The 21,217-nt window shown below is 50.0% G+C and overlaps 8 protein-coding genes across 8 annotated transcripts; 6 read left to right on the top strand and 2 right to left on the bottom strand.

Annotated features, from left to right (window-relative positions):
* Nucleotides 1-1,678: 1,678 nt before the first annotated feature.
* On the bottom strand, nt 1,679-1,852 carry VFPPC_17540 (hypothetical protein; the record flags this gene model as incomplete). Its single annotated transcript, XM_022429240.1, has 1 exon — nt 1,679-1,852. One exon carries the CDS (start codon nt 1,850-1,852, stop codon nt 1,679-1,681), a length of 174 nt encoding a protein of 57 aa, XP_022285733.1.
* A 244-nt stretch (nt 1,853-2,096) lies between these two features.
* Nucleotides 2,097-2,357, top strand: VFPPC_17541 (hypothetical protein; the record flags this gene model as incomplete). Its single annotated transcript, XM_022429241.1, has 1 exon — nt 2,097-2,357. One exon carries the CDS (start codon nt 2,097-2,099, stop codon nt 2,355-2,357), a length of 261 nt encoding a protein of 86 aa, XP_022285732.1.
* Nucleotides 2,358-3,628: 1,271 nt separating this feature from the next.
* VFPPC_13384 (cgr1 family domain-containing protein) lies at nt 3,629-4,146 on the top strand (the record flags this gene model as incomplete). Its single annotated transcript, XM_018291161.1, has 3 exons — nt 3,629-3,710; nt 3,766-3,911; nt 4,006-4,146. 3 exons carry the CDS (start codon nt 3,629-3,631, stop codon nt 4,144-4,146), a joined length of 369 nt encoding a protein of 122 aa, XP_018147147.1.
* Nucleotides 4,147-6,650: 2,504 nt separating this feature from the next.
* Nucleotides 6,651-7,738, top strand: VFPPC_03053 (septum formation initiator domain-containing protein; the record flags this gene model as incomplete). Its single annotated transcript, XM_018282603.1, has 2 exons — nt 6,651-7,027; nt 7,102-7,738. 2 exons carry the CDS (start codon nt 6,651-6,653, stop codon nt 7,736-7,738), a joined length of 1,014 nt encoding a protein of 337 aa, XP_018147146.1.
* A 5,145-nt stretch (nt 7,739-12,883) lies between these two features.
* VFPPC_03052 (PX domain-containing protein) lies at nt 12,884-14,121 on the top strand (the record flags this gene model as incomplete). The annotated part of the gene is made up of 2 exons (XM_018282602.1): nt 12,884-13,420; nt 13,474-14,121. 2 exons carry the CDS (start codon nt 12,884-12,886, stop codon nt 14,119-14,121), a joined length of 1,185 nt encoding a protein of 394 aa, XP_018147145.1.
* A 983-nt stretch (nt 14,122-15,104) lies between these two features.
* On the top strand, nt 15,105-17,399 carry VFPPC_03050 (succinate dehydrogenase flavoprotein subunit, mitochondrial precursor; the record flags this gene model as incomplete). The annotated part of the gene is made up of 5 exons (XM_018282601.1): nt 15,105-15,247; nt 15,294-15,444; nt 15,491-15,777; nt 15,890-17,101; nt 17,180-17,399. The coding sequence occupies 5 exons, from the start codon at nt 15,105-15,107 to the stop codon at nt 17,397-17,399; spliced, it is 2,013 nt and encodes a 670-aa protein (XP_018147144.1).
* A 1,050-nt stretch (nt 17,400-18,449) lies between these two features.
* VFPPC_03049 (4-hydroxyphenylpyruvate dioxygenase) lies at nt 18,450-19,541 on the top strand (the record flags this gene model as incomplete). Its single annotated transcript, XM_018282600.1, has 1 exon — nt 18,450-19,541. The coding sequence occupies one exon, from the start codon at nt 18,450-18,452 to the stop codon at nt 19,539-19,541; it is 1,092 nt and encodes a 363-aa protein (XP_018147143.1).
* Nucleotides 19,542-19,756: 215 nt separating this feature from the next.
* On the bottom strand, nt 19,757-21,124 carry VFPPC_13383 (Zinc finger, GRF-type; the record flags this gene model as incomplete). Its single annotated transcript, XM_018291160.1, has 2 exons — nt 19,757-20,781; nt 20,854-21,124. The coding sequence occupies 2 exons, from the start codon at nt 21,122-21,124 to the stop codon at nt 19,757-19,759; spliced, it is 1,296 nt and encodes a 431-aa protein (XP_018147142.1).
* Between the last annotated feature and the right edge of the window lie 93 nt (nt 21,125-21,217).

Below are 21,217 nucleotides of genomic sequence, written 5' to 3'. Positions count from 1 at the left end.
CCCAGCATCTTGCCAGGGTAGTTGCACAAGGAGTCTACGGAGTATGGAGTAGCTTGTCACAGTAACCGTAAACAGACGGTTCGTGCGACCTTTCTTTGGGCCTTCGTTCATGCACGCGTGGATAGTTGACGGGTCCTGAGGGATTGCTGGCCGGGCAACTCTCCCCAGAACCCCAGGGAAACGACATCACGAGTTGAAACTGGATCCTCAATGACGATTATTCGCAGGGAGCCAAGAAAGATCCCTACGCCGTGCACGATAGCGTCTGCCCGGACAACTGCCAATCCGGAGTTGATGGCCAAGGTACTCCGTACTGTACAATATCAATGTTTACGGAGCCTAGACGGAGTCCGGGTTGCTCACACCACAGGCCGTCATCCTTGATCGCCGTATTGGGATAGCCGGCTAGTATGACTTAACGAGGTATGCGCTACTCCGTAATTTGTGTGTAATAGTTGTCTGATACGTGTCGCAATATTGCCACCGAGTTTAAGACGTACTTGCACGCGGAGCGTGAACAATTCACTGAGGGTTCTTGGCGGACCTTGTGGCGGTTATGTGCAGCAAACTTGCATTGATACCAGGAGCACTGGCAAAAAGGGGTCATTTCATCATGAGCTAAGAAGAGGTTCAAAGCCAACCGAAAACACAATACGACACACCATCTGCATCTGGTGCTTTCTCCAATTTGGCACACTTGTCAGCAACCCTGGCGCCCTGTTTGCTGTGCTAGCGTGTGGCAACTCAACCCTCTGTTTCGTCGATACAGATCTTGCTACGTCCGGATTATGGAAAGGGACTGCTGTTTTACTCAAGCCAGTCATCTTCTATAATGTGACACCAACAAATAAAAGTTAGCCGGGTTGCGACCGGGATATTGTCAAGTATCGCAACTGTTTACCACAATCGATGGATAATACCAAACAGTCAGTCTGTCGTTCATCCCAGCATCCAGGCGGTGCCATGGCCTCCAATGGAGAACATCTCTCCAAGAACAAGACTGTCCCAAATTTTATTAGCTTGACTCTTGACAGGCAGACAAGGGCAGATCGAACGAGACATGAATTGAAAGTGACGAACACCGTCACTCAATTCGAACTGCAAAATGCGAAACATGGCTGACGGCTGCCAGACAAACATGGTCATGTAAGCCACAATGCGAGTGCACCAAATGACCGTCAATGGCTCGTTTTGTATGGTCGCATACCTCTTCAACCTTCCCTTGCTTTTTCCTCCCTCCCTTGCTTCAGCCAGAATACCACCTCATGCCGTTGATGCAAGTCAAGCTATCAAACGCAGCACACAAATTGTCAATCTATATGACGGAACAAAATTACGCAGCGAATGCCCAGTTGCCGCAATTTGTCGAGGTTGTCGTTTCAATCTCGCAGTATTAAGAGGTCAGGACGACTCAAATTTTATGTCATCCTGTTGACTTTGGAAAGTCTGTTGGAAAGCCGACAGCCTCCGTGTGAGAAGCGACCAAGCTTGAAATTCAAAATGCCCTAGTCATCCGCCTTTTGCCCTAGGATAAAGGCTTATGCCAGAGTGAACTTGGCACCGTTGAGTCTCAGGTTCCTCTCTCTTCATCCTTGACACAATCGGTGGGGAGCCATTCGGCACTACCGGCGGTGGAGCGATGGTAACACGAAGATTCGGGCAAACATGAAATAAGCAATCATAAAAGTCTGCGGATATGGCTCTGCTGTGACGTCTCAGTATTGAACCTTATTGTGCAAAACACTCCCAGCAACCTCGAGGTCCTGGTCTCGATAGACAAGGTAAGGGACCAGTCTTGGCTAATACCAGCAAATTCGACCTGTGGCTTGGCCCAACTTTTGTTTAGCCTCATTCACCAGCAAGACCGGGTTCCATGAATAGCACCATTCGGTTTGTCTCTTGGAACGGCTCGCGCCTCAATACGGAGTACTGTTGCAGCACATCGTCCAATGAGAAAGCGATGAACGCTTCAATGTTTCACGACTTCACTATTCATCCCGTGATAACCCATCACAGCTGCTGACGCTGAGAATCCTAATCAAGTCTTGTGTGGCATTGAGTCAACTGCCCGTACCCGCCCTTCCCTCCTTCCTTTCATGTGTCTCACGCGATGCAAGAAAATCATTGTCGATCTTAGCCGGAGAGAAGAACCACGCACAGACTGGTTGCCATGCGTTGAATTTCGGCCCTTATTTGGCCTCATCCAGGATACTCACCTGTCCAAAACAAGCAACAACCATGTTTGTTTTGGGATTATCTTACATGGCCTGGCAAAGGGCCTTTCCTACTCGGTATCATTATTCACAAGTACCCGTGCTGTTTTAGTCAATGCCAAGGATTGCCAACAATCACACTAGGTAGTCAGCACATCTCCACTGATGAGGGCAGCGCAATCTCGGTTTTTGATCATTAAAAAAGCGGAGTGACTCGATGACAACGTCGTCATCACTCATCATGGTTCTCGGAGCTAACCAATTGCTCCATTGATGTTGGGTCGCTCGTCTGCAGTCCCAGAAGTCATCATGGCTAATCTGTGGATTGTCCGAGGATGCCAGGGCCTGTGTGTTGAAATCCGAGCCTTACACAGCCGGCCCCTACCATGAAGGAATTATATCCTGAAGCGTGATTGCTTTCAAAGCTTTGTCTTATGCCTTGCGTCTCCATTTCCATGCAGATTCGGATCTGGGCTTGATCGCAGAGCGACGAAAGAAGCAAACCAAAGACGTGGCCACGTTGCTCCCAGTACCATTTTTTTCGGTGTCTAGGGTGTCGGTCATCAATCTAGATTCAAGACAATCGCAGATGACTGAGATGTGACTAGTGTCCGCAACATTCAGCGTAACTAGGACGTGTCATTTCTCTGGCGTTTGCTCAACCGAGCCCGAGCCACTCGCTGTTGCTTCCCTTGCATAATAAGCTTATTACTACTATGGTCTAATTTTGAGGTCATCAAATAATTCGCTTGAACGCAATGAAAATTTTCTGTTTGCATATCTCATTTTGCATCAGCTATTTGCAGCCTTGTAATAAGAAACGCTCGTTGGAGCACTGGTCCAACACAGAATTGGCTCAAGCTCCTTGTTTATAATTGCCCAAATTGCCAAGGATTTCAGGTATCTGGAACATTGACAGCGCGAACCAATTTTGATTCCAAGCCATCCTTCATGCAAGATCAAATGAACAGCCACCAGAGCAACCAGCCAAAGATGTGTCCAATCGCTCATTGTGCCTTGTAATTATGTGACAGGGGAACTAAGCCCCGAGAAAAATGAGCAATTTTCAAGGTCAGCCAGGATGATGGAGATGGCAGTGTAACGTGTCTGATGCCCCTGGTGCGAGAAAGCCACCGACTTGTGGTATTCTTCAAGCCCAAGAGTCGCATCTCGAAAGGGGCCAGCCACAGTCATGCATCTGACTGCCCCTGGAGGACCCTGAATTACCGCGCCACATCTGGAGTCAGATGTGGCAGACGTGGGGACAGGGCCGTTTTGTCACACCGCCTTTCCACTTTCAGAGGACGTCGTTGTGGATGGCAGAAAATTTTGGGGTGGCATTTTGTCTCAACAGCACATCTCGGTAGTGTCGCTTTCCACAGTCACGGAGACCTTCAACGATACACAAAATCGCAATGTCTGACGACGAGGTACCGACGCTGGTGCCTGCTGGCGGCCAAGAGAAATCCCAAAAGCCTCTGGGCATGCGAAAAAATGGTATGTTGTCCGAATATTCACACTACAAGCGCAGTACATAGTCTGACATTCACAGGCAAGCAATGGCATGAACAGAAAAAAGCTTTTCGCCCAACCAAGGGCCTCACTACCTTCGAGAAACGAGCAAAGGAAAGAGCCGCGATGGCCCAAATGAAGGCAAAAGAGAAGGAAATGAAGGATGAGAAGGAGCAGGCACGAAAGGTACATATTGACGGAGCAGAAAATGCAGCTGCTTCTTTTGCACTCACTACGTCGTTTCTCTAGGGTAGCCAAACTAACCAACCATCTCTCATAGGAGAAAATCGAAAAAATACGTGAGAATCGTGCCAAGAAGGAAGAAAGGGAGCGATACGAGAAGATGGCTGAGACGATGCATCGGAAACGAGTTGAGCGATTGAAGAGGAAAGAGAAGCGCAACAAGTTGATCAACTCATGAGACGGCCGGGCTGCGAATTGACTTAGGTGTCGGCGCAAACTGCAGCCTGTGAATGAGGCTGGGGTCTGATATGCCGGCAGCTAATTGACTTGAGGTTGTCGGGTGCCGTGCAATCTAATCGGGCTGGAGGATGCCGCGCTGAGCTATTGTTTCGAATATACGGGCCTTATCCCAGCACCGCCGACGCAGCACGGACCTCCACAACGGAACGAGAAACTTTCACATGGAAAGGTCGTACTGGAGCTGTCAGGCGAATTTCCAGAGATAAGACATGGGGAATGTGAGCTTTTTGGTGTTTGGGCGTATTGGTATTGTGCATGGATTGCGTGTTGAGGGGGGATTTTACGTCTCCTAGCATTCATGAAACGTTCTGCAATGAAAATTCAAGGTTTAGCGTATAACGTTGTTGAGGCATGGACTCTCTACATTTTTGACATTTTATATTGTGAGCATGGTAAGACTCATGATGGTTAATGTGGTGAATGTTCCATTTATTATGTTTAAGGTATGGGATGTTGTACTTGGAGCTACCATATGACATGTCCATTGAAACCAATCCTATCGAACGGCACCAGACATACAAACAACCTGAAGATATTTCCGAATACCAGAATCCCAAGTTTCTTGAATTCCCTTATAGCCATTGCCGTAGCCACTCCCTAGGTGCTAACCTTGATGTCCTCTTTACCGGACCGTAATAACTACGGCATATTCCATCCTCGTCTTCCTGCTGTACCTCGAGTAATGTATGAAGATCCCACCTATTTACCGGTCCAAGTTCATTCAATCTACAGCCGCAACGCAGAAGCTAGGAAGGTATACCCCGATACTTACGTTAACATGTGGTGTGAGAAGCTCGGTATCTTTCATAATTTAGGATGCTTGTGGAGTTTGAAGTACAACCTTCTCAAGAAGTAGAGAAACCAGTATGAATGTCGTAGTGTCAAGAGCCGAGCAGGTATATTTGGGAACGCCGAAGACTACATAGATAGGCATATGCCGCGGGCAGCTTATTGTCTACGATTTGCAAGTGGAAAAGGAGAAGATAATAGCGAATATTAGTGACAGAACCCTGGTTGGGACTTATCTGGCTATCTCTTGTTCATTTTGTAATGTTTTCAGAGAGTGAGGTCTAGGATCTTCTGGTCGAGAAGACCGAAGTGCAGCATCGTTCCAGTCACGCCGCTAATGATCAGCACCATTTGCAAATGTCTTTCAATATCATAGAGCATTAATTGGTATTGAGCCTAACTTTCGCTTGGTATAGATACGATCCGCGGGAAATAAACGATGTTTAGCTGCCTCCTTGAATTCCAAGCTGTCTTGGAAAGCTGTTTAGTTGGATAGGGTTGCAGGTCACTGGTGATAGATGACTATAGCTTCGTTCTTACTTATTAGCTTTGGTCGTAATTTGTACGCTAACACTTATTTGCCACATGAAGTTAGCTGGTCCATTGCTCCGATTACACGACCAGCCATATTGTGTTTTAGAGAGCCTGTGCGAACAGACCTTGTTGTTGCAAATTCTCCAGCCCCAACATGAAGCATCTAAGACACCTTTATACATTCTCAGATCAATGGGCAGTGGCATTAGCTGAATAAAGCTAAAAGCTTGATTACAGCACAGCTTTGCGTTGATTTGTATTTGCAGGGAGATATTGGTAGATGATAGGTCACATTCTTCGTAGATCGTGGGGACGGTGAAGAGACTGGTGACATTCTAATGAAACAAGTTTGGGACTACATTTAGCTCTGATTTACTCACGTGTGAGCTGCAATGGGATGCTATAGCATAGGCACCTGGCTTTTGATTCATAGGTTCCAGTAACAATTTCTTCATGGCAACGGGAACAATTCCATGGCTCATACTCCAGATACAGTCTCAAAGCCCGTTAGGCATCAGCTCTTGAAGTTTACGGACTTCTGAAAGAGATGACACCGTCAAGCATGGTAACATGCAGATGAAACTTTTTCATCGAGACGTTCATGAGCTGTCTTGGTAGTTCGCGGGTGAGTATGAGCAATGATGGAATTAGCCTATGGCGTGTCTTGCTTTATGAACTGAGGAAATTATCATCGTCACATCCACGACAGATCTAGTGTACGGTTCAACCGGTTGACTTACATTGGACCGATGTTGGTAAAACCCCCTCCAAAAAAAAGAAAAAAGGAGGGGAAAGAGTACAAAGTAAAAATATTGGGAGAAAATAGTGTCTCTGGTATTACAGGGTACTGACTCTCGACTCTTGCGCATCATGCATTGAGCTGGCATGTGAATGGCCCATGTGCTGCCCCACTTCACCTGTCGTCAGTCCATCGGCATGAGCCATGAAAGAGTGCGTGCATGTGGGCTTGCATCTCGTCCTCTGACGCAGCTCCATCCACGTCAAACAGACTCCATTGCCTCTCTTTCTGGGCCACTTGCGTAACCCACGGGCGGGTACTCGGCACATGGTATGGCAGAAACAAGGAAGGCAACTTGATATATCCCAGTGGAAAGCAACATGTCCACCCTAAACAATGGTTTGGACGCTTCGAAACCGTCCTCGCCGTCCCGACCAAGCAGTCGCCACCAGATCAAGCGGTCCCTGACGGAGCTTGCATCACCCGGGAAGCTTCATCGTCGCCCGCACCTGCATCGTCGACAAGAAAGCCAATACGACGAGAAAGAGAAACCTCCACTGTCATCGGCAATCCTTGCTGCCCAAGCTCGACACTCCCTTGACATACCGCCTTCGACGGGGACAACGCCGTTTATGAGTCCGAGTCAGAGCCGACGCGCAAGCATATTGCTACCGAGGGAAAATGGGGATAGTGAAACCAAAGAGAAGAGGGAAGCCAAAGCCTTGTTGGAGCAGGAAAAGGCTTCCATACGAGCCGAGTGAGCTTAACCTAAGCAGAGAATCTTCTGATATATGCATGTCGGGCAAATTTGCTAACATGGTTGTCTCCTAGTGGGTTGAAACAATCGCTAATGGACTTGAACTCCTTCTCGACTACCATGACGAAACGCCTAGATGATACATACTACGCGGTTCTCGAAAAGATGAGCACTCTCCAAAACACCGTCATCGCACTCAAGGACCTTGCGGAAAACTCTCACGACATATGCGAATCCTTCGACAAGGATTCGCGAGACTTGGAAAGCGACATTATTTGTCAACTAAGTGCCGCCGGACACTTTGAAGAGCAGCAACGGAGGATCTCTTCTCTGCAAAAACGGATACACAGAGGTCGCGACAAGATACAAACCCTCTCCTCGCGGGTTGACGTTGTGCAGAAGAGAGTGGAGCGGTGGGAGCAAGCAGACAGGCGATGGCAGGAAAAGACGCGCAAAAGACTCAAGATTATATGGTCCGTCACTACGGTGCTGGCTCTCATTTTTATTGCCTTTATTGTGGGTATCAATTATGCGCGTGTTGATGGAGAGGGTGGTTTGCGGTGGAACGCGAGCATGAGCCCGAATATACCGGCGTGGCTGAATACGTCGAGTTCTAGACATGGCGAGCATGCGGAGGAGTCTGGGAGGATGTTGCTGTGGAAAGCGCCGCTTAGAGATGAGGAGCAGCTGCGGGCGTTTGATGAATTGTGAGCGATGGATAGAACTTTGAAGGTGTGCGGGGTGGCATTTTTTTTGGTGTTTTAGCTTGCATTGCTTGGAGCATGTAACGATACCCTCAGTCATTGAATAAGAATTCCTTTTCTGTCTTAATGTTTTACGACAATATGCGATGTAGTGAGAGGTGCAAAGTATTGGTCCTACCAAGTGTCTGGATACTTTGCGCTATTGACGTAGATGTCAGATGGCAGGGCATATTTGATAGTTGTTAGTATGCTCTGTATTCAACCAGACTCTACGCATATGACATGAAGTTCATTTAACATGCTCGTGACGTAAGCCTATCGAGATTCTGCCCAACTACCAACTATAATGAACCTATTCCATGTAAGTCATATGCGCAAATACCGCGTCAGCTCCATCCTCCAAAGCGGAAGTGAAGCATGTGCGCAACCCAACACACGTAAATGACCCGGCAGGCAAACAATGCCAAGAATCGGCATCACCGAGACCGTTTCAACCTCGCCAACACGCTTAAACGGAAGCCAAGGCGCTGTGCGAGCACCAGGGAGCTTGTTTGCAACGGTCCAACATGCTCAGCCTCAAGGTGGAGTTGGTTGCCATTTGCCTACAGCGTGATGGCCTCAGCCTCGTTGACTTGCATGGAGCTGCAGGATGAATTTGCTGTGCGTTATACCCGTGGGAGAGTACGTCTCGTGAAAAGGTGATGAATTGGTGAAACTGTTTTATATTTGCATGTCTATTTTGGGTGGTGCCACAAAGAAGGTCTACAGAGTTTGAAACCAGGCATTTGTCCAGTATGGCCGAGAAGTATTGTTAGAGCTGGAAATACTGTGGGTTGTTTCGGCGTTTGTATTCTCTCACTTGAGGTTTCCATTCTACAGCCTGGTTCCCGAAGCTGGTTGAGGCATCTGAAAGGTGTATCAGTCGTTGAATGCTCATGTCAAGGGCCAAGTATATGTGGCGATTGCAGCCCCGTCTCAAAGTCCAGGGCCAAGAAATGAATGCTCCCGCATATGCTAGATATATTTCGCCGAGCCACAAGGAGAGAAAAAGAAACAGAACATCATTATGCATTGCACTGCCAGTGCCAAGCGTGGAGTGATGATGAAAATCGGCCTTGTGCATTAAATTGGGCACTAGAGTATCCAGATGCCTCGTGGTAATGGGCTTGATTGGGCATTAGCATTCGCATTGAGAACCAGGAAATTTGGAACCACAGAATGGGTCGGACAAGTGTCGGTGGTTCGGTCTTGTGTCGAAGATTTACTGTAATGATGCGCCTGGCGTCCTTGGAAGCCAGATGAGGCGGTAAACGAGTCATTGTGACAAGTGAGATTGATGATGACGGCCGGTTTCCGAAGGGTTGCATGGCCATTGCACCGGGAGAGCGGCACCTGGTACGACAATTTTGCCCAAAAAGTCTAATCGATTTGGACGGGAAGTTTCCGTAGGGTTGCAGGGCATGGAAGGCTGAGGGTAAGATGAGCGAGTGTAACATTGCAAATCGCACAGTTCCCGTCCGTGATGGACGGTGGTAGGGCTGTTTTGGAGGCCAGGGAGACCAGGGAGGCCAGGGAGGCTTCAGGGCCAATCTTGGAGCCACGAGCGGCTAACAACATCTGGCTTTTGAATTCCTAGTCGATGATGCTCACTACTTTATCCTTGTTGGACCAAGACTGGACGCGGATGGCCCCTGGCAGCGGGTTTCTTCAGCGGTGGCTTGGCCATGGAGGAGACAAGGCATGGACGACATGGAGAGGCACAACGGATATTTGGATCAATTGATAATTGGAGACGCCATTGCCTTTTTTGTGCTCAAATGTTGCCCACGTCATGTCACGCCCCGCCGGAGTGGCTTGTTCGTGCTGTCACAGTCAAGTTGCACAGTCATCTTCAGACTGTTTATCCAGCAGACGGCCAAGTGGGAGCTGTTGGAGTTTTGTCCGGGGTTGGATCTAGGGGATCTAGGCCCCTTGCGGCGTTCCAAGCATTGCCAATGGCTTCAGATTGGGCTGTGCTGGCGACACAGGTCAGTTTTGATTTCATGTTGATTGACTCTGCTGAGTTGGAAAGAGAATCTGATAGATAATATGGACAATAGGCGCTGTTGGCGGCTGAACAACTGGGTCAGACGTGTTACGGAAACTGAAATCTGAAAGCCATTGAAGCAACAAATGTTTTTGACAGTTTGAAACACAAACGCCAAGTTCGGCGATGATGGATTGTGTGTTCCGGCGTCTGGTAGATGTCATGTAATGACTTGTCAGATTGCCTCTGTTTGGCATTCTCGGCTTTGCACGGCCGTTAGCCGCCCTGATGGGGAGGCTGTGACATTTCGAACACTCAATGCTTCGGCAGAATGAACAAGGCTAGAATTGACAAGCAACAATTGAAATTGGGTCTGGTTGATGTGATTTGGCTGTTTGATCTGACGCGTTTCCCAAACAAGGTATTTCTGCTCAGATTATGCCATGCCGCGTGGTGCAATGCTTCGTAGCTGATGCGAAAGTGCCTCGTGACGTTGCAAGGCACAAGGGGCGACGAGAGGACGTATGTACCTGGCTATGTACCGGTATGCGTCTGGTTTCCTTTTCGGCCAGAACCCATGACTTTTTTACACATACAACTTGAATCTTGATTATTCGACCATTCTGAACCCATTTGTTATCAAATTTGACCCTTTCCCTCTTCCCTGCTAGACTTGCTTGGCTGTCAACTGGTGACTGTGACCCCTCCCTCCTCCATCAGTCCAGTCCCCCCTCATCCACATCCAAGTCGACATCCAGCAGAGCTAGTTGATTGAATCCACGGTGCTGTGCCCCGCCATGCTCGACTAGACTGTGCTTGCTGATTTGATTATCCCGACATCTGGACCACACACCAGCCCAGCCCAGCCCAGCCCAGCCCAGCTGCTCCTCTGTGCTGGCTAATAAAAGAACCAGTTGACACCTCCAACTTTTGTTCGTCACTCCAACATCCTCCTGCTTACTCGAAGGCTGGCGTTCCGGGGACTTGGTGTATAGAGTCGACATTCGCAAATTACCCCCGACACCTCGAGAGTACGCACATCGATTGTATATACCCACCCACCACTCTGAACTGCCATTCATTCGTCATGGCTCAAGACAGCGACGTCAGAGCCACAGCCGAAGCTCCAGCTTCCACAGACACAACCTCCAACGCCGCCCCCGAGACGAAAGAACTCCCTATCCGCCAAACCAGCTTTGGCACGCTCACCCCTGGCCAGACTTTGACGGGCAAGCAAGAACACTGTACGTTATTTCTGCCGCAAAATATCCACATACCAGACATATCCGTATATATGCTCCAGCAGTGCCGTGTCTGGCTGGATCGGGTGCGAACGCAGGCTGACATTGCCATTACCCAACAGATCTGAAGCGTGAGCTTATTTCAAAGCAGGCTAAATGGGAGATCAACGAGCTCAACTCCCCTACTGCTCTTCAGCGATTCGGCGCCCCTTTCCGCTCTGACCATGGCGAGGTCTCTCCCCAAGAGTCGGAACTGCCCATCCTTCGATTTATATTCGTCCACCATGTCCGAGACTTTCCTTTCCTCGATAAGGCCAAGGAGAAGGAGTTTTGGCAGGACAAGCTCCAGATTGTATGTGCTTCACCCCATGCTGCTGTTGTCCAGACAGACAATCTTTGGGCATCGTAATCTAATAGATGACCCCGCTCCATAGTTCTTGGAATCCTTTGCTGGTAAACGAGTCTCATCATCCGAAGATCGACTCGAGGAGACAAAGCGTAGGAAGCTTGCCATCAAGGCCCAGAAGCTCGTTGAGCTGATGATGGTTTCCGGAATCGGAACCTCTTCCGGATTTGAGGAGCGCATTCGATTTTCCGAAATCGAAATCGTTGACAGCAATGCCATCGAAACTGGAGTCATGCATAGCATACCCGAGGGCAACTACATCAACGGCTGGGACGTGAATGTTGCTGGTGTGCGCGTCATGACGGTCAAAGGGAAGATCAGGCAGCACAAGCATGCCGAGTTCTTACTTCGTATCAAGCAAAAGGGTGAACTGGAGCACTTTGTTGGACGAAGATATGGAGATTTTAGCAGACTTCATAAGCGGTTAAAGACGGAGCTGCCAGGGCGTATTCTGCCTCCTTTGCCCAAGAAGAATAAGTCTAGCACCACGGCATCGGGGCTGTGGACCGGTTGGAGCAACGCCGATGATTCGGATGCGTCGTCCATATCATCTGTTTCTACGCGGATGACCAATGCGGCGCCTGTGCCACAAGCCGGAGGTATCTCGTCTTTGTTGTCCCCCACAGCACCTAGTAAGAATGGACCTTCTGCAAGCTCATACGGGACGTTTGCAAACTGACATGCGCATAGGCCATCGGCGACCTGGTTCTACTCGATCCATTCGCTCAGCTCGAAGCTCCCCACGGCCGTCGGTCGATGGGAAGCAGAGCCCAGGGAAGCAAGATGGGGATGATGTGCGTATCTCAAACACTCCATTGTAGTAAGAATGATAAGACTGACAGAAAGTTTTCAGAGCGTTTTATTGTGGAGAGAATCCTCACGGGTTTCGCTCCGCGCTTTTTTGAGATCTCTACTGCACAACCCTCAGGTCGCCAACACTAAAGCCATGCAGGAGTTTCTAAGTGGTGATCCCATCACCCCTACAGATGATGACGTAGAGGACATTATGAGACGGAAGGCTATTGATGAGAAGCGAATCGAGGAGCAAAAGCAGTTTTACGAGATTGCCAGAAAGAGGGCTGCTGAACTTGACGAGTACATGGAGCAGTAAGTGCAAGAAGTGTCCTTAATTTTGAACATGGCCAAGCTAACACAAACTTTAGATTCCGAAGGGACATTGTCGAGCAAAATGGCCTCACAATGCTTTTCAAAGAAATCAAAGAGAAGGAGACGATCCAAGATCTGAGTCTTCAGTATCAAAAGTTTGCCGAGTGGTTGAGAATCGAAATCGCAGCTGTGATTTACCACCTGTTCCTTGCCGAGGACAACTCCCCCGAGATCTTTGCTCAGGCGAAGCGAATTCACTCCCTCATTCCCTACTCGGTCCTCAAAAATGTCATCCGCATTGCCAACCCCGCGGCAGTCATGTCTGGTGTGCTGGACATCTTCCTTGCTCAACCGTTTGGTGCCCGGTCACTGATGCAGAGAATCTTTTCGCTTACACTCAACGACGGGATAAAGAGCTTCCAGAAATCTATCGATGCGCTTACAAACAAGATCGCTGATCCCATCTTTACCGATAAACTAAAGAGATACACCGATGCGGATGAGGATCTCAAAGCTACTATCCGCTTAGAAGCAGAAGACGAGAATATTGATCTCATTGTGGCTATTTTGCGCTCTGACCTCATCGAGCCTGAGTTGACGGGCGAGCAAATCCAGCGCCTTTTCAACGCCTATGTCGCGTTCAACAACGCCGTTGAGAATGTTGACGAGGAGCTGAAGCAGGGTGCACAGCTGTTCTCATACCTGAAGCAGCTTCTCAAGCTCTGCACAAGACAGCGAGACAAGGCTATGATGTTGCAATTAATCGAAGAGCCTGTGACGCTACAGCTATTCCGAGACCTGTTTACAATCTTTTACGAACCCCTCGTTAGAGTGTACAAGTCCGCCAATGTCTATAATAGCGTTACAGACTTTGCAGTCTTTATAGATGACATGATTCAGGTGGGTTTCGCCTGTCCTTCCACAATTGGTTGCAATTTTGTTTGCTAACTGTAATAACTCAGGTTGTCGACAAGTGCAGAGAGCAAGATGCTTCGGCAGATCCTAACCAGACTGTCCAGGCTTTCATCGATTTATGCCAGAGACACGAGCACAATTTTTACAAGTTTGTTCACGAGGTCCACACACACGACAATGGCCTCTTCACACAGCTCATGGGTTGGATTGAAGGAATTCTCGAGTTCCTTCGCCATGGACCCAAGAACGGAACCCTTAATGTTAATGCATTGTTCGAAGGCGGCGTTAGCGCAGGCGTTTTAGGCAAGGAAAAGGCCATCCAAGAGATCAATTCCCTCATCTCCTGGCAGGAGGCGCGAAAGAAGTGGCATCACGACAAGACACGACAGAAGATGGCGGCAGAGGGCCAGGCTCCAACTTCGGTGGGAGCAGTTGGTGCGGGTTTCGACTCAAATGATTTTGGTCTAGACGGACAAGATCTTCAAGAAATGGCGTACGACATTGATTCCGAGTCTGAGTTCGAGGCAGAGGAGGAAGATGAGCTGGATCCAATCTCTGCCGAGAGACGCAGGAGAGCCAAGAAGCAAGATCGACTCCGCCGTAGTGCAGGGGAGCCGACTAAGCCTGAGATATCTGAAGTTCACAAGCTGCATGACAACTTCTTGGTCATGTTGAGGGAGGTACTGGCGGATTAAAGCTTGGGAGGGGAAGGGTAGACAGAGAGAGGGAGCGATTGTTTTTGAGTGGAATGGAAGCATAGCACGATTTTCGAGTTGAAGTTTATGTTGATGGCCAATTTCTGTGTTGGTTGATATACCTTGGTATTGATTACTAGAATTGAAGCTTGAAATGATTGTTGGTAGATGAGCTTCGCATTAATATTATGCCCTGGCGTGTTTGAAGAAACTATGACTGAAATTGAATATATCCATGTTTTCGGCAATTGTTGGTCACTTATCAGCAGAGAAGCCTCGTTCAATTCCTGTGGGGCGAGCTGGCAATATTGTATGCCGGAAGCTCTCCCATGTGATGATGGCTGGAATGGGTCTCGAAAAGTTTCAGAGCGAAGATTACCCGTCAGGATTGAAGCTCGCGGAACGAGTCGGCTTCAGCAGAATTGGATGCATCGTATGAAAAATATAGTCCGGTACGGTTTACAATTATCAGGTAGGCGTTTCGATCAGATATAATGACCAATTGTATACCCATTCGCCGTGCATACCAACAGTTACATGCTGGCTGAGGAAGAGGTGTTGTCGTTTATTAGGCTATTGGACCATGGCAAACTGGCCAAGCAGCACTGCAGGCTGCTAATAGCCGCACGCTGATTGGCCAACTGAACCGAGGAACCGAGCGCGCTCGTTCCGACCAGACTGTGAGGATCCTGGACGGCGCAAAGAAACGTCAACCACTGTGGTTCATGGCCGGTTGAATTTGGTCCGGATTCTTTTCTCTCCATCCGCCGAGCTTCCAACGCCATCGCGTCTCGATTGTCCGCGCATGCAGCAGCTTTGGTGAACGCGAATATTCTCGACGATGGCATCTTCTATGGCTTTGAGGAAACTGGCCTCTGGCTCTGCTGTGCGTACTCTTTTTCATCCAATCCGCCCCTGCCCTCTCTCCTCCATCTGCAGCTCAACCCCCTTGGCCCGACCTCAAATGCTCGGCACTCCACCAAATGCCTCCTGCCTGTTGGATCGCCAATAGTTCCCGATGCATTGATTTGTCGTGTGTTGTCGCTGACTCGACTTCTTGTTTCCTGCGATATAGTTCTCCCGATTGGCGAGCAGCCAAGCCAGAGCCTTTTCTACCACGCGACCCGCCGGTAAGCTTTTGACCCCAGATTCAACCACGCAACGGCCACGAGCAAGGAGCTGATTCTTGACATCATTACGACAGCCCGAGTTATTGCAAACCACCCTTTGAGAGCCAAGGAGGCATCTCCTCATGTTAGCACAAAGTACAACGTCATTGTACGTATATCCGACCTGCCCACGTGTGATCCCGGTGCAGCGACTGCAAGACGAATGTGCAGCCCGATATTAACACACGCTCGACTATTAGGACCACGAGTACGATGCCCTCGTTGTCGGTGCCGGTGGTGCTGGTCTCCGTGCCGCCTTTGGTCTCGCCGAGGCTGGCTTCAACACTGCTTGCATCTCCAAGCTCTTCCCCACTCGAAGTCACACTGTCGCTGCTCAGGGTGGTATCAATGCTGCTCTCGGTAACATGCACGAGGATGACTGGAGATGGCATATGTACGATACCGTCAAGGGCTCCGACTGGCTTGGTGACCAGGATGCTATTCACTACATGACCCGTGAGGCTCCTGCCTCTATCATCGAACTCGAGCACTACGGCTGCCCCTTCTCGAGAACTGAGGAGGGCAAGATGTGAGCTATAGCCGTCCGATATTGCAGAAACGGCAATGCTCTGACTTAGGTTTGCTAACTATTTTTGCAGTTACCAGCGTGCTTTTGGTGGTCAGTCACAGAAGTACGGCAAAGGTGGTCAGGCCTACCGATGCTGCGCTGCCGCTGACCGAACTGGCCACGCTCTTCTGCACACTCTCTACGGCCAGTCCCTCGCTCACAACACCAACTACTTCATCGAATACTTCGCTCTGGACCTGATCATGCAGGATGGTGAATGCCGTGGTGTTCTTGCCTACAACCAGGAGGACGGTACTCTGCACCGATTCCTTGCCAACCACACTGTTCTGGCTACCGGTGGCTACGGCCGTGCTTACTTCAGCTGCACGTCTGCCCACACTTGCACAGGTGACGGCATGGCCATGGTTGCTCGCGCGGGTCTCCCCAACCAGGATCTCGAGTTTGTTCAGTTCCACCCTACTGGTATCTACGGTGCTGGTTGCTTGATCACTGAGGGTGCCCGTGGTGAGGGTGGCTACCTGCTCAACTCTGAGGGCGAGCGTTTCATGGAACGTTATGCCCCTACTGCCAAGGATCTAGCTTCTCGTGACGTCGTCTCTCGATCTATGACGATGGAAATCCGTGACGGTCGTGGTGTTGGTGCTGAGAAGGATCACATCTACCTGCAGCTCAGCCACTTGCCTGCTGAGATTCTTGCTGAGCGTCTGCCCGGTATCTCTGAGACTGCTGGCATCTTCGCTGGTGTCGATGTCCGAAAACAGCCTATTCCTGTCCTTCCTACTGTACACTACAACATGGGTGGTATTCCTACCCGCTACACTGGTGAGGTTCTTACCGTCGATGAGCAGGGCAAGGACAAGGTTGTCCCTGGTCTGTTCGCATGTGGTGAGGCTGCTTGCGTGTCTGTCCACGGCGCTAACCGTCTCGGTGCCAACTCTCTGCTGGATCTCGTCGTTTTTGGCCGTGCCGTCTCGCACACTATCCGTGACAACTTCAAGCCCGGCGAGAAGCTCAAGCCTCTTGCTGCTGATGCTGGTGCTGAGCACATTGAGGTCCTAGACCAGGTCCGAACGTCTGATGGCCCCAAGAGCACTGCTGAGATCCGTCTGGCCATGCAGAAGGCCATGCAGACTGATGTCTCTGTGTTCCGAACCCAGGAGAGCTTGGACGAGGGTGTCCGCAAGATGAATGAGATTGACCCCATGTTCAAGGAAGTTGGCATCAAGGACCGCAGCATGATCTGGAACTCTGACCTTGTCGAGACTCTTGAACTGCGAAACCTGCTGACTTGCGCGTAAGTTTTGCACACCAATCCCAACAGCTTTATGGCCCCTTGTCGGAGACTGACCTCATTTCTTAGTACCCAAACTGCCACTGCTGCCGCCGCCCGAAAGGAGTCCCGTGGCGCCCACGCCCGTGAGGATTTCCCCGACCGAGACGACCAGAACTGGATGAAGCACACTCTTTCCTTCCAGAAGACGCCTCACGGCAAGGTTGACCTGTCATACCGTGGCGTCATTTCCACGACTCTGGATGAGAACGAGTGCAAGCCCGTGCCTCCCTTCAAGCGTGTATACTAAACCAAAAAGGCGAGCTGAGTAAGGACGGAGGCAGGGAGGGAGGGTGCTGTGTCTGAAATAATGGATTGGGATAGCACAAAGCCAAAGGGGGAGGGGTATACTAACCACAAAAACAAAATCGAGGCGTCTCCTTTGTTGTAAGACATGCGATATATCCGGGATTGGTAGAAGGTCTATATTACGGTCGAAGGATGGCGGCGTACCAACGTGCCGTGTTGGCGTGACTGGGAGGCTCGAAGTGTATTAGGTCCCAAGTGGATAGCTGTAGTAAAGTTGAAAGGATTTTTACTGTTACGATGCTAGCACCTCTATCCTCGTACAAGCTGTCATGGTCTGAATGCCATGACCCAGGATCATCCATGAACCTCGGACCTAACCGACAGTAATTTCACCATTGATGTGTCGTACAATTTTCATTTCCACTAGAAACGTAGTGCAATACTCAGAAACTAACACAAGAATTAGGCTGCAGCCCCAATGACAGCTTGTATCACACATCTCGCACGCATTACTCTGTACACCCAACACAATGAAACGAACAGAGTTGCAGTCGCACAAAAGTGTCAGCCGCGATACTCACATATCCTTTTATCATGTGAAGAGCAACCCCAACCCAACCGACCCATGTACGTTGTCCCTTTCCGCGGGGGTGCGTGACAATTTTCACAGACTCATTGGCTGTTCTTCGTCTTGGTCGTTTGTGATAGATGTTGTATCAGGGGGGTGTGAGGCATGTATCCTTACTGTGGCATTGAGCCACGTTACTAGGCAGGTGTGTTCGGCTAAACATGTGGGTTTTTTTTATTTTTACTTCTTTTTATTTTCGGCATCGTTGGTTTATTGAATATGGAGATTTGGGGCAATATTGGGTGGACGTGTTCACAGCTTGATCTGATGGGGTTTGGTTTGAGCGTAGATTGAGCAAGGTTCGCTTATAAGTAAATTCACTGCATCTTTAAGCCCACATATCTACCACTCTCGGAAGATTTTTTCATTTCATTTTTATTATCTCTTTTGAGAATAGAAAAAAGACAACAAAACAACTTCAAAATGGGTAGCATCGCGAACAAACATGAGCTGGACAAAAGTCCCAAGCGCTTCCTGCCCTCTATAGCAACCATGTCCATGGGCTCGCCGGCCCACGCGCTGGATACGAAGCTCAAGGCCGCTGCGTCCAAGGGCTTTCTCGGCATAGAACTCTACTGGGATGACTTGCACGCGTACTCTTTCCTGTTGGGGAATCAGGTCTCCGATGCAGGAGAAACGGCGGCGTCGAGACGACGGGCCCTGCTCTGCGCGGCTTCTGAAGTCGCAAAGTTGGCGGAGACGCTTGGCCTGCGGATTATTTCGCTGCAGCCGTTCCGGAACTTTGACGGCCTGCGGAATAGGGAGGTTCGGAGGCAGCGCGTGGATGAATTTAAGCTCTGGTTGGCGGTGGCGAGGGAACTTGGCACGGATACGATTGGCGTGCCGAGCACGTTGCCTACTGTTCGGGGGGAAGATTACACGGGTGATGTTGAAGCTGCGGCGGAGGACTTGAGGCAGTTGTGTAGGCTTGCGAAGGAGGAGGGCATACGGGTTGCGTATGAGAATTTGTGTTTTGCGGCATATGTTCAGGACTGGGAGGAGGCGTGGGAGCGGATCAGGCTGGCTGGTGAGGTTGGGAACTTGGTCTTCCTGCCGGATACGTTTAATCTCTGTGGAAGGAGGTACATGGATCCCGAAGAAGAAAGTGGACGAGCGGCACATGCGTCTGCGAACCTGCAGGCTTCGTTGGAGAGGCTTGTGGATGTGGTGCCCATGTCGAAGATGCCGATACTGCAGGTCGCTGATGCGGAGAGGCTGGAGGTACCGCTTACCGAGGACCATCCGTGGCGGAAGGAGAGCGGGTTGGTGCCGCTGATGGCACTCAGTCGGAATGCCAGGTTGTTCCCCTTTGAGAAACGGGGATACCTGCCGATTTTGCACGTTATTCAGATCCTCGCGGAGGCTGGCTGGGAAGGTTGGGTCAGCATGGAGGTGTTTACGAGGACGGCGGCGGTGCCTGGAGAGAGGACGATTTGGGAGCATGCGGATAGGGCGTGGAGGAGCTGGCAGAAGTTGGCGGATTCTATGGGCTGGGCTGTTCGGCCGGAGATGTAGTAGTTGGGAGACGTGTTAGAGTATTTAGTTCACCGGGATTCGAGTGTAAAAGGCGTTGGGAAGAGCGAGTACCAAGTGTGATGGAGTCGGTCATCGCGATAAAGAAAAGGCTTTGAATTCAAAATGTCGCTGCATGTATGCAGTGACTATATGTGAAACCGTTAGACTCAAATCGTTTAACCTCTATCGGCGTTTCTCGTCATTCGTATGTCGTGTTAGTGGGATTCGTAAATTCGCATCATCTCCGCTTTCATGTCCGTAATCTCCCTGGCATCATATTTGTGTTGGACTTCCAAGTCTCGTATCTTGTCCTGTAGTCGGGCAATTTTCTTATCCTTTTCCTTCAGCGCTGCTCGTGCCGAGTCCCTGCCCAGAGAAATGCCCTTGGTTTGCCTGGCAGCCTTAAGCAGGAGCTCGTGTACTGATCGAAGCACGCCTGGATCAATCTTTTGATCCCCAAGTAGCTCCATTACTTCATCTGCTACATTTTGGGCATCTGCTCCTGCTGGACTGCTTGACGGGCCGTCAGGATTGACTGTTGTGGGCCGTGAGGTCGGTGTCTTAGCCGGTGTTGCCGGAGTTTCGGATGATGACGGCTCGTCGAATGATACCGTCTTGGAACGCTTTGCTTCAGACGGAGGGAACAAGGTCCTGCATACTGATGGCGTTGGTAAACCGCCAACGATGTCAGCTGTACGACGATCCGTGACAGGTGTGGTGAATATGTCTCCCACCGCGCGCCGCGGAGTGAGTTTTTCAGCGCTTTTATCGACAATCTCGGCCAATTGACGCTCCTCGTCTGAATCGAGATCGCTAAAATCATCTTGATCCCAGGTGTCCTTGTCATTTCTCTTCCTCTTAGAAGGGCTTGGCACTGAGCTTGATGACTGTGTTTCCCTCACGGTCTGGGTACTGGTGAAGCTTGTGCCAACAGCTTCAGACACCCCCTTTAGGTCACTCCCAGTTCCAGTTTGCCGCGATGGCGTGGCTTGAATGCCATAAGATTCCAGGGGTCTTTGGGTGAAGGTTGGCGTCTTTGGTCTCGGCGGTACCGACTGGTCGTTCGCCCCTTCAGCATCAGAGGCGGCTTTGAAGCCAGATTCCCGGATGATGGCCTCGTCTCTCCATAAGAAGAACTTGCAAAATGGGTATGTTGCACAGGTCCAGAAGGGTTTGCCTTTATTGGGACCCTCCTTTCTCACTAGTCGCAGAGTAGCCTTCTTGCGAGGTTCGCAGTTGCCTGGTCAAACATACATCCTACGGTGTTAGTCAGGCTGAACTACTTAGATTTCTTGAGATATTCTCTGCCAACGAGTCCAAATGGCCACAGCCACTATGCAAGACACAACCTTCTTCGCAGTCATGATGGCTGATGACACATGCGTGGAGTCGATGCCATGAGCACTCGGCGCAGGGATAGGTGACAAAACGGGAACGAACTCACACCACCACTGGCCATCCTGCCAGAGACCATTGAGTCGCTTCTTCTCCGAACCTAGTGCTTCCTGCGGCCCGCCATCAGACGCTGGCGTAGCAGGTGTAGTCGTGTGGTGTTGTCTCCGCGGAGTCGTGGACGACGCCATGACAACGGTCAAAATGCTAGGACAGTTCGCCCCAGTTCGAACGAATTGGCCCAGCAAACCGGGATATCGCACAGAACGGAGAAACAACTAGCA

This window comes from Pochonia chlamydosporia, chromosome 2 (assembly GCF_001653235.2).
Source record: "Pochonia chlamydosporia 170 chromosome 2, whole genome shotgun sequence".
Classification (NCBI taxonomy): Eukaryota; Fungi; Ascomycota; class Sordariomycetes; order Hypocreales; family Clavicipitaceae; genus Pochonia; species Pochonia chlamydosporia.
This window is presented reverse-complemented; position numbering and strand designations above follow the sequence as displayed.